At 48.8% G+C, this 22,238-nt stretch overlaps 1 protein-coding gene across 1 annotated transcript in view; it reads left to right on the top strand.

Annotated features, from left to right (window-relative positions):
* The window catches only part of XRN2 (5'-3' exoribonuclease 2), a 398,081-nt gene that overhangs the window by 175,866 nt on the left and 199,977 nt on the right, over nucleotides 1-22,238 (top strand). Inside the window, exon 21 of the mRNA XM_085612392.1 lies at nucleotides 19,299-19,382. Within this exon, the coding sequence (XP_085468518.1) occupies nucleotides 19,299-19,382 (84 nt within the window). The remainder of the gene's footprint in view (nucleotides 1-19,298; nucleotides 19,383-22,238) is intronic.

Genomic DNA, 22,238 nt, shown 5'->3' with positions numbered 1-22,238 from the left:
ACCTTCGGGCCCGGTGAAAAAGCATCACGTCTCTTGGCGGCTCGGGCTCGAGGCCAGCCTCCTAGCGGCGCCGAAAAACACCCTTGGGCACCGAAGAGAACCACACCAAGCTCCGTTCCGAAGCCATCGGTGTCGAAACCTGGTCTCTCGGTGCCGACCAAACATAAATCCCTCGGCACCGACGCTTCTGTGTCGAAGCCTGCCTCGGCGCCGAACAAAAAATCGGAGGCCCAGAGAAAGCATGGTGCGGATAAACCAACGAAGCAGTCTGTTCCGAAAACATCGGCACCGATAGAGGAATCTGTGCCGGAGGAGCTTTTCACGCCAGATCCTCTTCAAAAGACTTTAACAAAGGATCCAAAGACTGGACATTTAACTTATGTCTTCCAAGAAAACACATTTAGACAAGCTAACTCCTCCTCCACCGCCAAAACGGAAGGACTCTGCCACATCCTCATTCAGAGTACCCTCCCCACCTCCAACTCCCTCCCCGCCCCACCTTCTCCACCCATGCCTCATCGCTCTCCAGACCCTGATGACCAAGGGGATCTATATTATGATCCAACAGATACCCCGCAGGACCCCACTCCTCCGGGAACACCAGACCCATGGGAGGATTATCACAATCCAGATGTGCCTCCGGATGATCTTTATCCATCCAGGCCATCTCCACCAGAGGACTCCCTGGGGTTCCACCACCTCTTACAACGGGCGGCACATTATCATGGGGTGTAGTTACAGTGATCCAGTTGAGGAAGACTTCCTACTTGACACGTTTGACATAGCCGATAAATCCACCGCTATATTACCCATGCTTAAAGGGGTGACCAAACATGCGACAGAGGTTTTCAAAGACCCCGTCAGGGCTAGGGTCTTAAACCCCAGAATAGAAAAGAAATACAAGGCAGCCCCCACAGATCCTGCCTATATTAAAGGACCTGCGCCCCTAGACTCATTAGTGGTATCCACAGCTAGGAAGCGCTCCAACTCTGTCATCTGGTGAGGCTCCACCACCCGATGAGTCCAAGCTCTTAGATGCGTCAGGCAAACGCACTGCCTCGAAAGCTGCCAATATGTGGCGCATCGCCAACACGCAGGCGCTGCTGGCGCGGTACGACAGAGCGCACTATGATGAGCTCGAGGCTCTCATGCAACATCTCCCAGAGAAATATAAAAATAAGGCTCATGAACTGATACAAGAGGGAAAGATTATTACCAACACCTCTATTAAATGTGCACTTGACGCAGCAGACACAGCTTCCAGGGCTATAAACACCAGTGTTCTGCTTCGCCGCCACGCCTGGCTCACGATCTCGGACTTTAAACCAGAGGTCCAAGCTTCTATATTGAACCACCCTTTTGACCAACAACACTTTGGCCCAAAAGTAGACGAAGCCCTGGAAAAAATGAAGGATACAGATACGGCGAAGTCTATGGGAGCACTACAATCGCACACCCCTAGACGCTCCTTTCGCCGCTCCTCCTTTCGAGGCTCTGGTAGAGGTTACTCTTCCGATAACGCCTCCACGTCCTAGAAGTCTCCTTCTCAGAATACCTTCACAAAGGGCTATCAAAGAGGTGGATATCGAGTTAACAATAATAAAGGCAGGGGCAAAACCAACACCGCCCGCTCCCCCAGACCGTTCCACTCCGGTTGGGGGCAGACTACAAGACTTCCTTCAAACCTGGCAGACCATAACATCAGACAAATGGGTGACCCAAATTATTCGGTCAGGGTACTGTCTCGAACTAACTTCTACCCCCCCCCCCCCCAAAATATTCCACCCAGACAACGTGCGATGTCACAAGAACATACCACACTTCTGAAACAACAGGTACTCTCCCTCCTGCAAAAACAAGCTATAGAGCAGGTCCCCGTCAATCAGCAAAATTTAGGGGTTTACTCTCTGTATTTTCTGATACCAAAGAAAAAAAAGACCCTACGGCCCATTCTAGACCTCCGGCCTCTAAATGCATATATCCATTCAGACCATTTTCACATGGTAACTCTCCAAGTTCTCCCACTCCTCTGTCAGGACGACTTTCTCACTACACTGGATTTGAAAGACGCATAGTTTCATATTCCAATACACCCTGCTCACAGAAAGTACCTCAGATTTGTGGTGGACGGCCAACATGGTCAGTTCAAGGTTCTCCCCTTCGGGGTCACAACCGCACCACGGGTGTTTATCAAATGCCTTGCAGTAGTGGCGGCACACCTCAGAAGACAAAACATTCACGTCTTCCCCCTACCTGGACGACTGGCTCATAAAAGCCGCGTCCTACCACCAGTGTTTGCAGCATACAAACACTACCATCCAACTACTCCACCAGCTAGGCTTCACGGTGAACCACAAAGTCCCACTTGATACCGTCTCACACAAAGCAATACCTCGGTGCCACTATAGACACCTCAAAAGCCATAGCCTATCCCAACTCAGCCAGAATCGCAAGCATACAAGCCTTGTGCCAAAGATTCTTCCTTCAGCACTCTCCCAGCAAGAGTGTTCATGAAACTAATAGGGATGATAGCATCTTGCATCTTCATAGTGCCTCATGCAAGACTTCACATGCGTCCACTCCAAGAGTGCCTGGCACGCCAGTGGAACCAGGCTCAGGGACAGCTGACGGATCTGGTGTTGGTGGACGGTCGCACCCATCGCTCTGCAGTGGTGGAACACCACAAACCTTTTCAAAGGGTGACCGTTCCTGGACCTGGTTACTCAGGTGATTCTAACCGACGCATCGCTCTCCGGCTGGGGAGCGCACCTATTACACCTCACAGTACAAGGTTTATGGAGGCCACAACAGAGGTTACTCCACATCAACCATCTGGAGTTATTGGCGATCTTTCTAGCCCTGAAATCGTTTCAGAAACAAATCTCAGCCAAGGCAGTCCTCATTCGCACAGACAATATGACTGCAATGTATTGTATTCAAAAAGAGGGGGGGACACTCTCCCCAGCTCTCTCGCTTATCTCAGAGCATATGGAGATGGGCAATCCCACAATCTTTCTCCTGGCACAACACGTCCCAGGTATACAGAACACCATGGCAGATCTGCTCAGCAGACAAACGCAGCAAATGCACGAATGGGAACTGCATCCACAAGTTCTTCACCCATTCTTTAACAAGTGGGGGCATCCTCAGACCTCTTCGCCACCCACGAAAACAAAAAATGCCCAAGCTTCGCCGCCAGATACCCACACCCATTGTCCAAAGGCAATGCGATATGGATGAACTGGTCAGACAAATTTGCATACGCCTTTCCACCTCTCCCGCTAATTCCATTAGTGGTAAGGAAGCTACAACAGCACTCCCTCACACTCATTCTGGTAGCTCCAACATGGGCCAGGCAGCCGTGGTACATCACACTACTACAGCTCTCGGTGGTGCCACATCAAAAACTGCACCTGTCCCCATGCCTCCTAACCCAGAACCATGGAGAAATCAGGCACCCGGACCCAGCTCAGCTCAACCTTGCGATCTGGCTCCTGAAATCTTAGAATTTGGATATCTTAACCTTCCCCCTGATTTGCATGAACATTATCAAGGAAGCCAGACGTCCTACCACTCGAGCATGCTATGCCGCAAAGTGGAAGAGATTTGTTGTTTAGTGCCGTAACAATACAATCATCCCTTTAGATGTATCCATACAGCACATCATATGCCATCTGCTCCATCTTCAAAGGTGTAACCTGGCGTACTCATCCATCCGTCTACACCTAGCAGCAATTGCTGCTTACCTGCAAAACAGACAGCATTGATCACTTTTCAGAGTGCCTGCTATTAAAGCCTTCATGGAAGGCCTTAAAAGAGTAATTCCGCCCAGGGCACCACCCTCACCTGTGTGGAATCTAAACGTAGTTCTTGCAAGGCTAATGGATCCGCCTTTCGAACCAATGCATAAATGTGAGCTACAGTTCCTGACTTGGAAAACAGCTTTCCTCGTAGCCATCACTCCCCTTAGAAGGGTTAGCGAGATACAAGCGTTCACTATACAAGAACCCTTTTTACAGATACATCACAGCAAGGTGATACTTCGCACAAATCCAAAATTTCTGCCCAAGGTCATTTCCCCCTTCCATCTTAATCGGTGGAATTACCGTTTTTTTTCTCGCAACCTCAATCTGTTGCGGAAAGGGCTCTACATACACTTGATGTTAAGAGGGCTTTACTGTACTACATTCAAAGAAAGCAACCTTTCAGAAAGACTAAACAGTTGTTTGTCTCCTTCTCTCCACCGCATAAAGGCAACCCCATCTCAAAATCAGGGATAGCTATGTGGATTGTAAAGTGCATACAAATTTGCTATCACAAAGCAAAAAGAACATTATCTGTTCCACCTAAAGCCCACTCTACAAGAAAGATAGGGGCTTCTATGGCTTTTCTAGGGAACCTACCCTTGGATGACCTCTGCAAAACAGCGACATGGTCAACACCGCACACCTTCACAAAACATTACTGTGTAGACGTGCACTCCAAACAACAAGCTAGTGTGGGCCAGGCTGTGCTAAAGACACTGTTTCAAACCACTGCAACGGATACCGGTGGTCGCCGCTAGGGTTGGGTACTGCTATATAATCTATGCACAGTGTGTAATCTGCAGCTCATATGCCTCGAACGGAATATGCTACTTACCAGTATGCATCTGTTCTTGGCACGTGGAGCTGCATATCTATACACGCCCACCCGCCTCCCCGGCTACCTGTATCCGTTCCAGTCGATCTTATTTAGATGCAACACACATGGGTTTCTTTACTATTATCACTACGCTCCATCTTTTCCCTGCTGGCGAAAAATCTGAGGATGGAGCCGAAGCCCATGCGCAGTACGGACCGAAGGAGGAGTCACCGAACTCGTGACTTCCAAAGACTGTCCAAGAACAAAAACAAACTGCAAACATCCGGGCCCAACACCAGATGGCGATCTATGCACAGTGTATAGATCTGCAGCTCTACATGCCAAGAACAGATGCATACTGGTAAGTAGCATATTCCTTCTGTTGCAGTAACCCCCCCCCCCCCCCTTTTTTTGCCTAATAGCTGATGCACTTTTCCTTGTTGTGCCCTGGGCTCCTGCCAATCAGGTGCCCAGGGCCTGTGTTCCTTCCCTAAAAACTGTGTAACAGCCAAAACCCAAATTGGCAAACCCTGGCCACATGTCAGACCCTGGTAAATGGTACCCTAGGTACCCAGGGCCTTGTGACCAGGGAAGGCCTCTAAGAGCTGCAGCACTCATTGTGCTCTTGCAGGCTGAGTGTCTGGATCCAAGACAAAACCGAGTCGACATGGCACACATCCCTGTGTAACAGAACACATTGACACCTCTGTTGGTGCCATTACACGATGCACTGCCGAATTTGGGAATGAATCCAATCAATTAAACTCTTCATTTCTCGCTTGTCAATTTATCCGTTTTTTTTACTTCTTTGCTTTCAACTCTTAGTATTAATTCAATTCATTTTACTCATTCCAATGACTCAAACGTAGGAGGCAAGGTGGATTCCACATGCCACATCTTTATTGACAAAACCCAATGCATTTCGGGACACAGTCCCTTCGTCAGGGGTATCTAGAATAAAAAGTACATTTTAACGTCGTTATAACTTATTTGTACCACATATCACAATTCATGCACATCTATATTTGTATACTGATTATTGTTCTCATGTCTCTATAATACCATCACTGTATTTAATCGTCCATCTGCTTTACATAGCGGTCCCTCCCATAATTAACAGGATGCAGTAGTAAATGCGTTTATGACTCAATCTCCCGTCTGCGTACCACCAGTTGAAAACCCTTTCTAAACTTGACATAAAGATACGCTTACCGTGACACATGACTAATCCCACTTTTTAAAAATATTCCAAACTCGCTTCACATCCGCGCTCCTGGGAACATCTAAAACAAATGTCACAGCACCGGCTTGCTTAAAACAGAGCCAAATCGACTGCTGATTGCTGGTGCAGCTTATATCCCACCTCCCTTCTCCTCCACAGGTGCATGAACACGTGTTCACTCTCAAACCGGCCCGCCCAACACGGGCCGGTTTAACAAAATGTTCAGACCAGCGTAATTTTCCATTGCGAATTAAATGATTTTTAGTGCATGATTCAAATACATTTCACAATGTCTGATTAATTAAATATGCTGTGTGTAAAAATGACGCTGGTCTGAACATTTTGTTAAACGAGTGAGAAATGACTCGGGTTTCGAGGTTTCCGTGAATTGTTTGTTTTAATGATACCATGAGCAAGGGCCTGTAAAGTGCAACTTGAGCAGTCTGTCTTCAGTGTTGGGCGGGCCGGTTTGAGAGTGAACACGTGTTCATGCACCTGTGGAGGAGAAGGGAGGTGGGATATAAGCTGCACCAGCAATCAGCAGTCGATTTGGCTCTCTGTTTTAAGCAAGCCGGTGCTGTGACATTTGTTTTAGATGTTCCCAGGAGCGCGGATGTGAAGCGAGTTTGGAATATTTTTAAAAAGTGGGATTAGTCATGTGTCACGGTAAGCGTATCTTTGTCAAGTTTAGAAAGGGTTTTCAACTGGTGGTACGCAGACGGGAGATTGAGTCATAAACGCATTTACTACTGCATCCTGTTAATTATGGGAGGGACCGCTATGTAAAGCAGATGGACGATTAAATACAGTGATGGTATTAGAGACATGAGAACAATAATCAGTATACAAATATAGATGTGCATGAATTGTGTTATGTGGTACAAATAAGTTATAACGACGTTAAAATGTACTTTTTATTCTAGATACCCCTGACGAAGGGACTGTGTCCCGAAATGCATTGGGTTTTGTCAATAAAGATGTGGCATGTGGAATCCACCTTGCCTCCTACGTTTGAGTCATTGGAATGAGTAAAATGAATTGAATTAATACTAAGAGTTGAAAGCAAAGAAGTAAAAAAAACGGATAAATTGACAAGCGAGAAATGAAGAGTTTAATTGATTGGATTCATTCCCAAATTCGGCAGTGCATCGTGTAATGGCACCAACAGAGGTGTCAATGTGTTCTGTTACGTTGTCGCGTGCAATCGGACGGAGCGCGCATCACGTTTTGCACGCCATCACAGTTTGAAAGAGTACATGATTTACAAGTCCTGAGTACGTCTGTGTGCATCACACATCCCTGTGTGCCATGCCCACAACCTACACTGCCGTGGCATACATCAGCCACCCCTCTAGCTGGGTGCCCTATGCCAGTGGTGTGGTCAGAGGCAGGAGCCCTGTGCCCCTACAGTACCCAGGTCCATTCCTGGGTCCTGTAAGTGCAGTGCTGCCAGCTAAGAGAATATGGGGCTGGGAGCTTGTCAAACACGAACTCCACAGCACCATAATTGCAGCACTGAAGACTGAGGTTTGGTATCAAACTGCTCAGCACACTAAATCCACACTGATGCCAGTGTGTGAATCTGAAAGAAACCAGTTTGTTAGATTCCTCACCTTAGAATATCCCCAGGCGTCAGACTGGATCCGGAAGATTTTTGTAGCAATACCCCTTGCGCGTCGCTAGGTGTCTGCGGCTCCGCGTCGGTCGTTGGCGTCGTGCGCCGGAATGACGTCGTCGGAGTACTTAAATGCCGCCCTCGTGCGCTGACGTCAGTTCTTCTTTTTTCCGTGCCAGTAAGCGCCGATCCGGGAGAGCTACCCCTTTAGTCAATTCTTGACTAACTTTTTCAACTCTTTTTGGTCACTTCTCTACTCTGGTGCCGGTAGGATGCCTGGTTTCAAGGCCTGCGACAACTGTCACCGACTGATGTCGGTGACCGATCATCACCGCCGGTGTCTGTACTGCTTGGGCCTCGACCACGACGCGGAGTCGTGCTCTGATTGTATGGCCCTGACCTCGAAAGCTAGGCGGGAGCGGTCCCGCAAGCTTCTCGAGCTTCGCCACTCGTTCCGCACCCCTCTCGATCCCGGTCCAGGAGGTCCAAGCATCGGTCGCGGAGCCGCACTCTACATCGTCGCTCGTCTGGCTCGAAGTCTTCGGGTAAGTCGAAGCGCTCCAAGAAGTCCAAGAGGCGACACCGCTCTTAGGACTTCCCTCGCGCGACTCGGCCGAGGGTCAGGGTGGTTCCACCCCCGCTGGTGCCGCAGGCGCCGTGCAAATCCCCATACCCGCCGGTCCCTGGGATTGACGCAGACGGAGGTCAGTGCCTTCCTCTTGGCCATGAGGAGCCTGGCCCCGCCGGCGACGCCCGCTGGCGCGCCTTCAGGCCCCACGGACTCGCGTGCCGGCGGCTCCGACGCCGAAGGTCCCAGAGGGGCCCGAGCCTGGGCCCCCGTCGACGCCGGTCGACCTCGTCACGCCTCCTCCGCCGGCGTCGACACCGGTACCACCCCTGACTCCGGTCCCGACCCGACGCCCATCCAACGCTGCTAGAGACACATTATGTCTATAGACCGGCTCCGATCATTCCTCTGGTTTACCAGGAATCTGATGACGGGGGCGACTGGGAGAGGTCTGAGGACCCTATGGCCCTTCAAGGGCAACTTTCTCAGGACTGGGCAGATGAACTGGGGGAAGCCAGTGGACTGGATACCTCACCGGACACTGGATTCATCTCCTCCGACTGGCTTCGCAGGTGGGTGCAGCTTTTACTGTGGTGCTGCGCAAGGCGGCCGCGGCCCTTGGGCTTGAGCTGCCTGCCGTGGCTGTGAGGACTAACATCCTCACTGAGGTGCTTCAGTCTGCCGCATGCTCCACTGAGCCTCTGCTGCAATTCAATGAAGCCCTCACTGACGTTCTGCAGGGCTCCTGGTCCAAGCCCTCCAGTCCCTCCTGTGGATAGGAACGTTGCCAGGCGCCACCGCCCTGCTCCGGGCGACCCCAGTTTTCTGTCCCAACACCCCACCCCCGAGAGCCTGGTTATCCAGGCTTCTACCTCCCAATCCTCCTTCCCGTACGCTCCTCCGGACCGGGATTGCAAGAGACTGGAACAGTTCGGTAAGAAGCTGTTCTCCTCGCTCAGTTTGGGCCTCCGGTCTTTAAACACCGCCTGTCTCTTGAACCGTTATTCCCACTCTCTGTGGGATACGGTGGAGGACGTGCTGCCACTGTGCCCAGAGGAGGCCCGGGCACGGCTTTCCTCGGCTCTGGCCGATGGGAGAGATGCAGCGCGCCATGCCATCCGATGTGGGCTCGACACTACGGACTCGCTGGGTTGGGCGATTTCTACCACGGTGGCGCTTCGACGTACGCCTGGCTGCGGTCCACATCCTTTTCAGGGGATGTCCAGAGCACACTCATGGACATGCATTTTGCTGGCGCTCGCCTTTTTGGTGACAAAGCGGACAGTGTGCTGGCTCGCTTCAAGGACTCCCGGACTACGGCTAAGTCCTTGGGGCCTCTCTGCCCCGCGGCCACAAACTTCCGCTTTTCGCTCCTTTCGTGGCCAAGGAAGGGGCACCTCCTCTCGTCCGCCTAGCCACCGGCTGCAGAACCAGCCTGCACGCGGTCGTGGACGTGGTTTCCGCCGAGGCGGTACTGGAGGACAACGCGGTCAGTCCACATCCACCCCGGCAGCATCCGCCTCAAAGCCTTCCTACTCCGAGCTTTCGGGCCCATTCCTTGCCAGTGGGAGGCCGGGTTCGCCATCACCTGCTCCACTGGCGTGCCATTACTTCGGACAGGTGGGTGCTGTAAATCCGAAGGGGCTACTCCCTCCTCTTCGAGATGACCCCTCCAGCCATGCCACCGCAGCACCACCGTATCTTGGAGGATCATTTGAATCTTCTGCGAGAGGAAGTTTCGGCCCTCTTGGCCAAAGAGGCCGTCGAGCGCTTTCCGAGCCCAGAAGTAGGTCGTGGTTGTTATTCCCACTACTTTCTGGTTTCCAAGAAGGACAAAGGGGGCCTACGCCCCATCTTGGACCTCCGGAACGTCAATGCCTTCCTCCGGAAGGAACGGTTCAAAATGTTGACTTTGGCTCAGGTTCTAGCTGCCCTAGACCCTGGAGACTGGATGGTAGCGTTGGACTTGCAGGACGCATATTTCCATATCCCCGTCCTGCTGGCCCACCGGCGTTACCTGCGGTTCACAGTGGGTCAGGAGCACTTTCAGTTCACCGTGCTCCCCTTCGGCCTTACCAGTGCCCCTCGGGTGTTCACGAAAGTGATGGCGGTGGTCGCAGCTCATCTGCGCTGATCAGGGGCTCCAGTCTTCCCCTATTTCGACGACTGGTTGTTGAAGGCGGGCTCGCCCCAGGTAGTCGTCTCCCACCTCCAGACTACGGCGGATCTCCTGCATTTGCTGGGGTTTTCCATCAACGTGCCGAAGTCACACCTGAGTGCCTCTCAGTCGCTCCTCTTCATCGGAGCGGTTCTCGATTCGGCGCAGTTCCGGTTTCATCCGCCGGAACAGCGGTTCCGGGATATACAGGCCCTGACTCCCATCTTTCGGCCTCTATCCTGGGTTTCGGTCCGGCTAGTGTTGCGGCTTCTGGGGCTGATGGCCCCCTGCATCCTACTAGTGCATCACGCCAGGCGGCACATGCGGGCTCTGCAGTGGGACCTGAAGTTTCAGTGGGCCCAGCATCACGGCAACCTGTCCGACCATGTCTTGATCTTGGAGGGCACTGCACAGCAGTTGCAGTGGTGGCACACGGACCGCGATTGGGTCACGGGCAAGAGCCTACCCCTACCGGAGCATGTCGTAGTGATGGATGCGTCCCTCCTGGGATGGGGTGGCCATATGGGAGAGGCGGAGATCAGAGGCCTCCTGTCTCCGGCGGAGTCTTGCCTCCACGTCAACTTGTTGGAGCTGAGAGCGATCAGACTTGCACTGAAAGCCTTCCTTCCCTCTGTCCGGGGAAGTGTCGTGCAGGTGTTCACGGACAACACCACCGCCATGTGGTATTGCAACAAACAGGGCGGGGTGGGGTCATGGCCCCTTTGTCAGGAGGCTCTGCGCCTCTGGACATGGCTGGAACTCCAGGGCATCACCCTGGTGGTTCAACATCTGGCGGGCTCTCTGAACACCAGAGCAGACAAACTCAGCCGCCGGTGCATGATGGATCACGAATGGCGTCTGAACTCCGAGGTGGCGCAAGGTCTTTACGCAGTGGGGAGAGCCTTGGTTAGATCTATTCGCCACCGACGAGAACGCGCAATGTCAGCAGTTCTGCGTGTTGGAATTTCCAAGGCGGCACTCGCTAGGCGACGCTTTTCGTTGCGAGTGGAGTTGCGGTCTGTTGTACGCCTTTCCGCCTATACCACTTCTGCCCAGAGTGCTGAAGATCAGGCGCGACCGAGCCCAAGTCATCTTGGTGGCTCCGGATTGGGCACGAAGGTACTGGTATCCCGAGCTACTCAGTATGTTGACCGATCCCCCGATACGTCTGCCCCTTCGGGAGGTTCTTCTGTCGCAGCAGCAGGGGACGGTCCTCCACCCGAACCTGTCCAGGCTCCACCTCCATGCGTGGAGATTGAGCGGCGGCAGTTGATGCCATTTGACTTGCCTCCTGAAGTCTGTGATATCATTCTGGCAGCCAGGCGTCCCTCCACAAAGACGGTATACGCCTGCCGGTGGAACAAATTTGTGGCATGGTGCGCAGCAAAGGCTGTGGATCCCCTTTCCGCCCCTCTTTCTGAGGTTCTCCTCTTTCTTTTTTCTTTGGCCCGGCAGGGCTCTGCCCTGGGCACCTTGAAAGGTTATCTTTCTGCCATCTCTGCCTTCTTACGGCTTCCTGATCAGCCCTCTCTTTTCAAGTCCCCTGTAGTGTCACGCTTTCTTAAAGGCATTACTTACGTTCACTCCTGTCCCTTTCGTAATGCCTCTTGAATCTTGTCTTAACATTTCTGATATGCGCTCCCTTTGAGCCTCTTCACAATTGTCCTCTTCGTCTTCTAACTCTTAAGACTGCTTTCCTGGTAGCCATCACCTCGGCTAGACGGGTGAGTGAGCTCCAGGCTCTGTCGTCCAAGCCTCCTTTTCTATCCGTTCATCCGGACAAGGTTGTCCTTCGGCCTCGTCCTTCCTTTCTACCAAAAGTGGTGACCCCCTTTTATCTTGGGCAATCTGTCACCTTGCCCACCTTCTTTCCACCTCTGCATCCTTCCAAAGAGGAAGAGCGGCTCCACCGTCTGGACCCAAAACATGCGTTCTCCTTTTATTTGGACCGCACGTAACCGTTCCGGGTGGACGACCAGCTTTTCGTTGGCTACGTGGGTGCTAAGAAGGGGAAAGCTGTGCACAAACAGACCATCTACCGGTGGGTCGTTTTGTGTATAAAAATCTGTTATTCCTTGGCAAAAAAGGACCCTCCTGTTGGGCTGCGAGCCCATTCTCCTCCGGCCACGGCGGCTACTACTGCTTTGGGACGGGGAGTCCCTTTGCACAACATCTGTCAGGCGGCGACGTGGGCTTCGCTGCACACGTTTGCCAGGCACTATTGCCTAGACAACCAAGTCCAGAGGGATGGCTTCTTTGGCCGTTCTGTCCTCCAGGACTTTCTGGTGTGATCTTGGTTCGCAGACCCACCACCGGGGTTGGTATTGCTTGGGTATCTATTCTAAGGAGAGGAATCTAACTAACGTGTTTCTTTCAGATGAACAAGTTACTTACCTTCGGTAACGATGTATCTGTAAGAAACATTAGTTAGTTAGATTCCTCACCGACTCACCCATCCTCCCCGTTCTGCGAACCGACATCTAGGGTTAAGGCTATCCTTTTCAGGCCCCTAGATTTTATTTTTGGCACCAGTGTCGGTCTTTGCATGGCTCTGCGTTCCTGGCGCGGAAGGTTATGTACAAGAACTGACAGCGCGCGAGGGCGGCGTCTAAGTACTCCGATGTCATTCCGGCGCACAACGCCAACGACGGACGTGGAGCCGCAGACTACGCCTAGTGACGCAAGGGGTATTGCTACAAAAATATTCCGGATCCAGTCTGACGCCTGGGGATATTCGAAGGTGAGGAATCTAATGTTTCTTACAGATACATCATTACCGAAGGTAAGTAACTTGTTCTTTTAATGTACAAAGCACCACAGAGGGCATCTTAGAGAGGCCCCCTGAATCCTAAACCTACAATCCACGTCTGTTCTGAGGCTGCCTAGGCTGCCACACAGCAGACATGTTGCTGGACCCCTGGGTAGGAGAGCCCCTGCTCTCCTGGGCCTGCAACAATGCACATCCTGGGCGAGGTGCTAAATCTCCTCCCCAGGATGGGCAGGGGGAGGCTTCAAAGGCATGCCGCCTCTGAGCTTCCCCAGGCCACTGCAACCCCCCACTCTGGTGGGAAGCTTGGCCGGAAACCCTAAATAGGGACACGGGATGTGCCAGCCAGGAGGCGAGGTGAAGCACATCTCCGGGCTCTATCCAATCAGGACTAGGCTACTGCTCCCCTCCCACAGGAGAGAGGCAGGATAGGGGGTGTGCCCAGGACAGGGACCCATTGGTCCCTGCCCTTCACCTACCTGTAACGCCCCTAAATCTAGTATTTAGGGGCACCCTGAACCTTCCTTCCCCAGGTTCCCGATCCCGAAATACAAAGAAGAGCAAGAAGACCTGCAGCTGCTAAGAGCAAGACACCAACTGCTTTGGCCCCAGCCCTACCGGTCTGTCGACCCTCGAACCTGCTCCAACCCGGCATCTCTTGTGGCCAGCAACTGCACAAACCCCGGAGGACCTGGCTACCTTTTGGCTCTAAGCCCCTGGGACTCCCATGAGTAGAGGCTCTACTCAAAACCTACTTCTAATCCCTAGCATCAGCCCTGAACAGCGAACCCTACACACTGTGCACCCGCCAAGCCTGGCCTGTGCGAACAAAGACCATGAGGACAACCCCACGGCGACTGTGACCCAGAGTCCGGCACCCAAGGACTTCCCTCAATGCTCCTGACGACGCCTGCAGCCTCAGAACCAGGTACCCCAACCGCGATCAACAGAGGGTAAGATTTCCAGACACCAAAAGGCACCCCTTCACCCGGCGCCCTGCGACCCCCCCCTGTGCCCAACTCCTGGGTACTTGCCTATCCTCCAACTAACCAACTTACTTCTTAAAGTGGTGGTGGTACCTGAAGAATCTTCGTCCCCGAGCTTGCAGTCTTTTTCTAAACCGGAGCTTTCCCATTGAAATCAATTGAGTGCCCGAAGGCTCAAAAGCACCCTGCACCCAGCCTCCCGAGTGGCCCTGGCAGTGTAACCTTTGCACCTATCTACTCCCCCATTTGCCCTGAGCAAGTGACCAGGAGCCCAGCTCCCACATCCGCGTGGCCTGCTAGTCAGCAGACACCACCCAAGGCCCCCCTGCCTCCCATAGGATAACATTGGGCCTAACTCACTCTGCACCCGGCTGCCCCTGTGCCGCTGAGGGTAACAACTGTACCTACCTGACCCTGGAGTCTATGCCCAGAACCTTAACTCTGCCAGTCGAGTACTTACCCTATGGAGAAAATGGAGTTATCGGTTTAAAGGTAACATTGACTGGTTTTTCCTGAAATTTCTTCTAAGTGTGGACTTTTTAAAGCTTAAAATATTCACCAAAAATCAGCCGAGAAACGAAAATACTCACCTGTTATTAGGTGAGCTCCCACTGCTGGATCTTGGTGCCCAACACTGACCCTGAGAAATATTCACAACCGTACTTACCAGTAACCCAATTTTCTTCCATAGGAAGCCATTGACTGTTTTTCTGTGAAATTTCTTCTAAGTGTCGATTTCTGCAAACTTTAAATATTCTTTAAAAATCGTATAATATCTGAAAACTTAATTACTTACCTGTTTTGGAGAAAGGTTCCAGTACTGAGTCTAGGCACCCAGTACTGGATTACAAAAGTAACGAGAACATACTATACCTGCAACTTGAATTTTCTTCCCTGGTATTCATTGACTATGTTCTATGAAATATTTTCTAAGTGTTAACTTTTAAAATAGCAAAATATTGTCTAAAAATCAGAACATTAGCTAAGTCTACTTTTATCACTTGTTTCTAAGTACTTGCCCAGGACTGAATCTAGGATCCAGTCCTGGAATCCCAAAAGTAATCCTAAAAGTAATCCATTGCAAATAACTTGAAACTTCCATTGAACTCAATGCATTATTGTGTTTAAAATTTTGTTGCCTATTGCAACCACTTGTAACTTTCTACAAAAGCCAATTTCATATTGCAAAAGTATTTATGTAAAGCATTCTCGTTCTGAGATGGTATATTTTAATACCTATTGTTGGTTCTAAAATAAAACCAGCATATTTTTATATATAAACCATTGGCCTAGAGTTCAGTTCTTGAGTGTGAGACCATTTGCTGACTGAGTGTTTGCAACAAATGCTTTACACTGTCCTCTGATACTGCCTTACTGCTCAACCAAGCTACCACTTTAGAGAGTAAGGTTATATCTAACTTTAACCTCTGCCAAACCTCTGGGGACTGTGTACACCCTGTGCCTATTTGGGAACAGTATATACAGAGCCACTTTCTCACAATTATGGCCAGCAAGAGTTGTGGAGGAAGGTGCAGCAAAAGGAGGACCACGTCACCAGCAACAAAGTTCAAGTCAATACGCAGCTTATTTTAGGATCCAAGGTAGAGGAGATCTTTGATCCAGCTTTCAGACCCTTGTTAATTAACTAGAATTTAACAAATTTAAAAGTGGCGTTAAAATGTCAAGGATGGTGCATAGTTTTTCCAGCTCCTAATATCCAAAAATATAAATTGATTGGGGCAGAATCAATTCCTGATCTAGTTTAAGGTGCTGCATGCCACACTTGGAAGCGGTATGGCCTTGTGTGCCCCAGGAAATATTTCATGACCACACACTCAGCACATTTTCCTTTCATCTAAGGGTTTACTAATCTGTTTTTTCTTTTGACAAACTGTAGCAGTGGACCAAGTATGATTAGTATTCCTCTAATAGAGATCTTGCATCAGTGATCGAAACCTGCAATTATAAATGTTTTTTAGATTTCCTGAAACGTTGGTGAATAATGGTTAACTTAGCCACAAGTTAGTCCCAAAAACGTATTTCGTCTATAGTTTCTTTTCCTCGACAGTATACAGTATGGATTAGAGACTGTGCTGGTAGCAGATTTAGAACTTAATTATTTATGCACGGTCTATATGTTGCACTATAAGCCTTCTAGGTTATACAAATGGAAATGTAAGGGTAATTCTTGTTGTTCTTGGTGTGTCCAAGATTAGGCTATCTACACATTTACTTAGTATAACCAGCATTGGCATAGCCAATAGGTTTAGCTTTTGGGACCTTATAAGTATTTATTTATGCAGCACAATATCTTTGGTGCAAGAACTGTTGCATGGCTAAACACTTGTAAGGTCCCAAAGGCGAGACCCATTGGCTATAAACGCAACCAGTCTCTGGCTGTGCGTGTGGCAAGCCTGCTCCTCAATTAGCATGCAGGTTGTTTTTAGTCACGTCACTTTGGCAGCTATAAGGCAAGAGGTGATGAATGTTTTATTTTAAGGCAGCTCCTGCTGCTCTTTCTCCTGCTTGTTTATATGAATCTTTCTACTAGTTGGTATATTTTTGCCGTTAAATAGTTGGTGTCACAAAATACTCTTAAAATTATGCAAAGCGAATACCCCTCTATGCAACAGACGCTAACCCATTCTGAACTGTGCCGCCCAGCGTGCAGTGTCGAATTGCTTATTACGTTGTTAATCTCCAATGTAACCAGGCCCTAATCAGTCATTGTTTGCATGTACGTGAACGGAAGTTGTTTAGCAGCACCTCAAAAACAAGTATGTTTTGACTTTGTGCCTAGTACAGCGAGGAAGTTTAAGGGCCAGTGGGCGGAGCTGGAGAAGGAAAGCAGCATAGGGTTGTTAGGTGGAGCTTAACCAGAAAGGCGTGGCTAAATATACGGCAAGGGACAGTACGGAGAGGCGAACTCCATGAAATGTGACGAGCCTAACCGGAAAGTGGCGCAGTAACGAAAGGAGCTAGACTCATAAGGTAGAAAGGGCGTGGAAGAAAAAAAAGAAGGCGGAGGTGAAAAGCAAAGGCGTGGTTAATGGAGAAAAAAGCCGGGAAGTTGGGCAGCACAAACTATTCAGGACATCTCTCAGGTTAAGGCGAGGAAAGTGCATGAAGGTAGAGCGTGGAGCGAAGCCGGGGCAAGTGGGCAGAGCGTGAACAAAGGAAAAGAACCTCCCACTTTTTATTTTTTTTGTTCGGAGAAAATACGAAGAGCCAATTCCCGAACCGGACGCATAGCATGCAAATGAAACCAGCATTGGCCGCGCGGCAGTAAAAGCGAAAGTCATCGCGATGACTCTCTAAAGCACGCTAGGGATGCACGGGAGGGGAGGGTGCTGAAGGCTGGCGCAGGAACGGCAGATGGCTGGGCGAGAAGGGAGGGGGGAATGCGGGGAGCAGCTGTGCGCATGCACGCCATCATCCACTCAACCTTGTAGCCAGCACAAAAATGTGGGTAGCACTTTCAAAACCCACCTACTAAATGTCTCGCCAGACCAGCGCATGCGCTGGGTCAGGCGTGACCTAAAAATGGGATACGTTTTGGTCTGATATGACTCCTCAATTAAAAACACACTGCAGACAGTAAATACACTAAAGTGAATCTCTTGGCTCTGGATGTTAAAACTGGACAAAACATATAGGACGTTCTATTGCTATTGCATGTTTAATTTTTACCAAAGATTAAATGGTTTCTGAACCTCCCTGGTTTGAATATTGGTGGGCTGAGATGTAATCTATAACATTGAAAATGGTATTTGCAGAGGTAAGAGACTAAACCAAATTGGGTATTTGGGGTAAATGTTCATGTTTTAGACCAGCGGACTTGTGGAATATTTGTGTACATGGATTGATATGAAACTAAGGGGTATGTTTATGATGCTGCGGTTAACAGATGAAGTTGTATTTTGGGGACATTGTGTGAGTTTGTGAATTAGAACAGATAATGATTCATGTAAATATTTAATGTGATTTTACTTTCTTAATTTAAAAACCAGCTGGAGATACTGGAGGGAGTGAGTGCTTGGGTTTAAGTTTCTGCCCGTGAGTTTGTATGTGCAGGAAACAAAGTGCCTATTACTGGACTCTTTCTATATTTTTTTTTTTTTTTTTTTTCCTTTTATAAACTGACCTGGCAAGCACATGCCCTGACTGTCCATAAAGGTTTCACATGCTGGGTATTTCATCACTATCTCAACAGCGTGACCTCTTGGAGGTCATAGCAAATGTGAAAAGACAATGTCTCTGTAGGCTCATTGTGTAACAAAAGCATTTATAAATTATGAAAGGGCTCATGATGAAGACATTCTTTTGCTGCTTGTTGTGGTGGAGCAGCAATACTAACTTTAGGAGCTTGTACTAGTACTTAGTGAAGAGACAAACAGTTGCACTTTGATAAATTACACTACAATCTGTAAATTCAAATTGTAAAGCACTTTTTTTTAAAGCACTTTTTTGGGGGGGGGGGGTTGAAGATAACATTTGCCATATAATTCAGATTGACTATTTACTTGCCAAAATATTGAAAACAATGATAAATTCAGTTCCAAATCCTGGAACAGGATGGAAAAATAAGTGTTGAAAAATAGCATTACGTTTATCCAAAATAAATCAAAGTTGCTGCATGAAGGTTTGTCCAAGAAAATATTAAAAGTATGTGTGAAGGCCTGAAGGTAAAATTGTTGACTAATGTGAGCCCTCTACATTTGTTAAAAGGTGCACTTTCCATTCGGGTCTCACTTTGTCTTAACATTCTACTGAGACTAGCATAACTTTATCATTTTTTATATTGAGTTGCAACAAACAAACTTATTGCTGTGGAGCCTCATGGCGCTGGATTTTAATCTTTTGCATCTTTGAAACTACTGAGCCAATGTTCTTTTTGTTTTTTGTTTTCCGGTTTTTATATTCTGAACCCAACCTGTTTTGGACTGAAATTCTCCATTTTGCTGAATTGCTTGATTAGTTACTGAATGTCTAGTGCACATTCCCTCCAGATGTTTGACTTGCTGCTTAAGGCAGTTTACCCAATGAGTGTCTTCCCTTATGCAAAATTGTAAATCACGTGGGTGCATGTAAGTGTATGGAAATAACTACACTTCTTTAACAATTTTTAATTGTATTATGTTTGGCAAAAAAGCAGTTTTAAAGGGGTTCACCTTTTGCTAATTGGTACCTCAAAGATTTTAAAATATGTATAAATGTTGGTTTGATAAAAGGTTTAGAAAAAAAAATCGGACTTGGATTGTTTCTAGCAAAATAAGTGAACCTAAATGGCTTTATATAAGTAGCTTGTGTTTGCATATCCATCTGTTAATATCACTCAAATCAACGTTTTCTTCTGTAGGTGTAGCTCTGTTGCCATTTGTTGATGAGCGTCGCCTGAGAGCTGCCCTCGCAGAAGTTTACCCAGACCTCACTCCAGAAGAAAGTAAGTAGCCACCATATTGCCTGTGTGATTGATTTTCTTTTTTTTTTCTAGCTTGCTTGTACTTTCCTTTCATGCCATCACCTTTTAAAATTATTTTTGTATTAAGTCATTGAAATTGCTTCTAAGGAACTTTGACATTTCCTTCACAGTCTTTGGTTGTGAACAGAGTGACCTAAGATGGAAAAAATAGCAATGGTATTTAAACCCACTCTCGCACTTGATTATGTAATTTGCATAATTCTAGATCAATTTCTTTCATTGATTTGCAGTGAGCCAATATTTCAGTTTTAATATAGTGAAAATATGCATATTTTGTAGTAGGACAGTCTTGGAATGGAGAATTATTTTGCCTAAAATGCATGAACCCCCTGCCCTGAGTGCCCCTACTGCTTGGATATCTGCATACTTGATAAAAATACTTTGGTCTGGATGAACCCTGATCACGTGCGTGTCTTTTGACCTAGGCCTGTCTCATGAATTGCAGTCTAGTTAGATATGTAGGGGTGCACAACTTTCAAGCTTCATGGTGGTGAAAGAGCTACTACCCTTACCTATAGCTAAGTAGTACAAACAGTGATGCAGCATACCGTTTTATAATCTTGTATTATGGCCTTGCCTTATCCGTCATGGGAGTGGGGGCCTACTAGCCCACTTGAGTAAAGTTCTGCTGCTCTGTGCTCCTCCTTGGCCTAAATCGGGGTGGATGTAGCTCTGTCAATGCACATGTGAGTAGATCGCAATGACATGTATGTGTGCCCATGAGTGGTACAGTACATGGAAAGCTACATGAGTGCGTGCAGTGCCTAAGGATGCATATGGGCCTCAGTGGTAGTGTATGCAGACCTCTGGATTCTATGTTGGGAACCCTAAGGCCTGCTGGAGAAGGCATGAGAAGATAGAGGTGCCACCCCAGACAGATTTATAGATTGTTACATTCCTAAGAGTTGGATGAGACCTGCAAACTGGAGGCAGGAGGAGCCAGGTCCTTCTTGCACTTCAGAGGAACTCTTTAAATCTAGAGGTCACTAGTAAAAGGAGCCTTTGCATATCTCAGGAAGGGAATGAAACTGATAGGATGTTCATAATGTGTATGGCTGTGGCCCTTTGGCAGTCTTTTGTTGAGCATATATAACAGACGGACTTGCAGATGTGAACCTTGAGGACCCTCTTGCCCTGTGCTGTGTGGTTGTCAAACTTGGTGTCCCCCCCTACTGTGAGACTGCTTCCTGGACAAAGAACAGGACAGGGGAGATTGCACTTCAAAAGGAACACTCATCACATGAATTTCAGCCTATTAGCCAATCACTTTTGTGTCTGGAAACTGATTCATGAGAACAGGATCTTGAGGCTTCCAACTTGTCACTGAACCTGTACAGCAGCATAGAGAATCTCCGCAAGATGACTTCCTGTTGTGACCAGGACTGAGGGTCTGCCAGTCACTTTACTGGATGAGGGGATATCACCCAGGAGAATCAAACTCGCCTGGAGAGCCAGTATCTGCCTGACCCAGGACCAAAGTGCCTTCAAAGGAGAAGATCATTGCCTGGAGCGAGTGAAGACCGTCCTGGCAGTCTTCTGGAGATCGTCTTTAGCAGCTGAGGTACAAGATCCTGAACTTCGATGCCAAGACCAGCATCTTCAACCCCAAGAGTCAGTTGAGTCCAAACCTCAATGCCAAAAAATGAATATCTGCACTGAGACACTGCTCAACTAGTTTAAGACGACCCTACAGACGACCCATCATTTTGAACTTGTGTCCCAGAGCCACAATTCAAATACACTCCCAAATTATAACCAAGTGTTCGAGGCATATGAGCTGCATGTCTGCTATCCTATGGTCACCCCAAATGTTTTCTTTTGCTTCACTGGTTTTATAACTTGGTGTGGCTGTGGGCCTGCGGCTGTGGGCCTGCTAATCAGACCCACAGCCCTGCTGCTCTCTCCCTAAACTAATGCCAATGCACACTAGGTGCATTACCAATTGGAACTGGTTCACCTTATTGGACCCTGTAACAGTGTACCCCAGGTACACAGGGCATAGGTGTATCCAAGGCCTACCAGGGGCTGCAGCATGTATTATGCCACCCCTGGCCTGGCCTCACTATTTGACACAACTGGCTGATCACTCAGCTGGAGTAAGTTGGTGTAATCACCTCTTACTTAGATGTAGTATCTCTATCTAAACATATATGGACACATGGTAACCTATCAGCCACTCCTATGGCAGGCCTTAACAATCCTGGAGGCAGAGTGCTTGGTTTCATGTGAGATGGTGCTCTGGCATGAGTGAGCCTGTCTGCAGCTTTCGGAACAACGTCCTTTAGCTGTTTCATGATATTGCCATACCATATACTCTTAAGTGCATTATGTACCTCGCGGTCAAATGCTAACTTTGGTTTGGCTTTATCAAAACATGTCTAGTAAGGTGTCATACGATTTGGAATACTACCCCCTCACCAGTTCTGGCGACGGGGGTAGCATTCCACCCTTCTAGAGGGACACGACATGTACCCAACCTGAAACCAGGTTAAAGTTAGACAGCCTCAGCATCACAAAATGGATGCTGCCTCCACAGACAAGTCTGCCCTCCTGCTGCTGGGAGTCCTTCCAGCTTGGAGGTGTGGACAAAGGTTTTCCTGTCAGGGGAAGGTGCTTGCACCACCCCAGACAGGATTTTGTGTAGTGGGTTAGGGAGGGCTGAATAGATTGAGACATGCCTGGGGCACATAAGGTGTCCCTGTGCATATGCCAGTTCAAACCGGAGCTGGGGCTCTCCAGCCCCAGTGCGAAACTGGACAAAGGAAAGAGGGTGTAACCACCCCCTTCCTGGTCCCACCCAGAGGAGAGACCTAGCAG

Source organism: Triturus cristatus, chromosome 6 (genome assembly GCF_964204655.1).
Source record: "Triturus cristatus chromosome 6, aTriCri1.1, whole genome shotgun sequence".
NCBI classification, from domain to species: Eukaryota; Metazoa; Chordata; class Amphibia; order Caudata; family Salamandridae; genus Triturus; species Triturus cristatus.
This window is presented reverse-complemented; position numbering and strand designations above follow the sequence as displayed.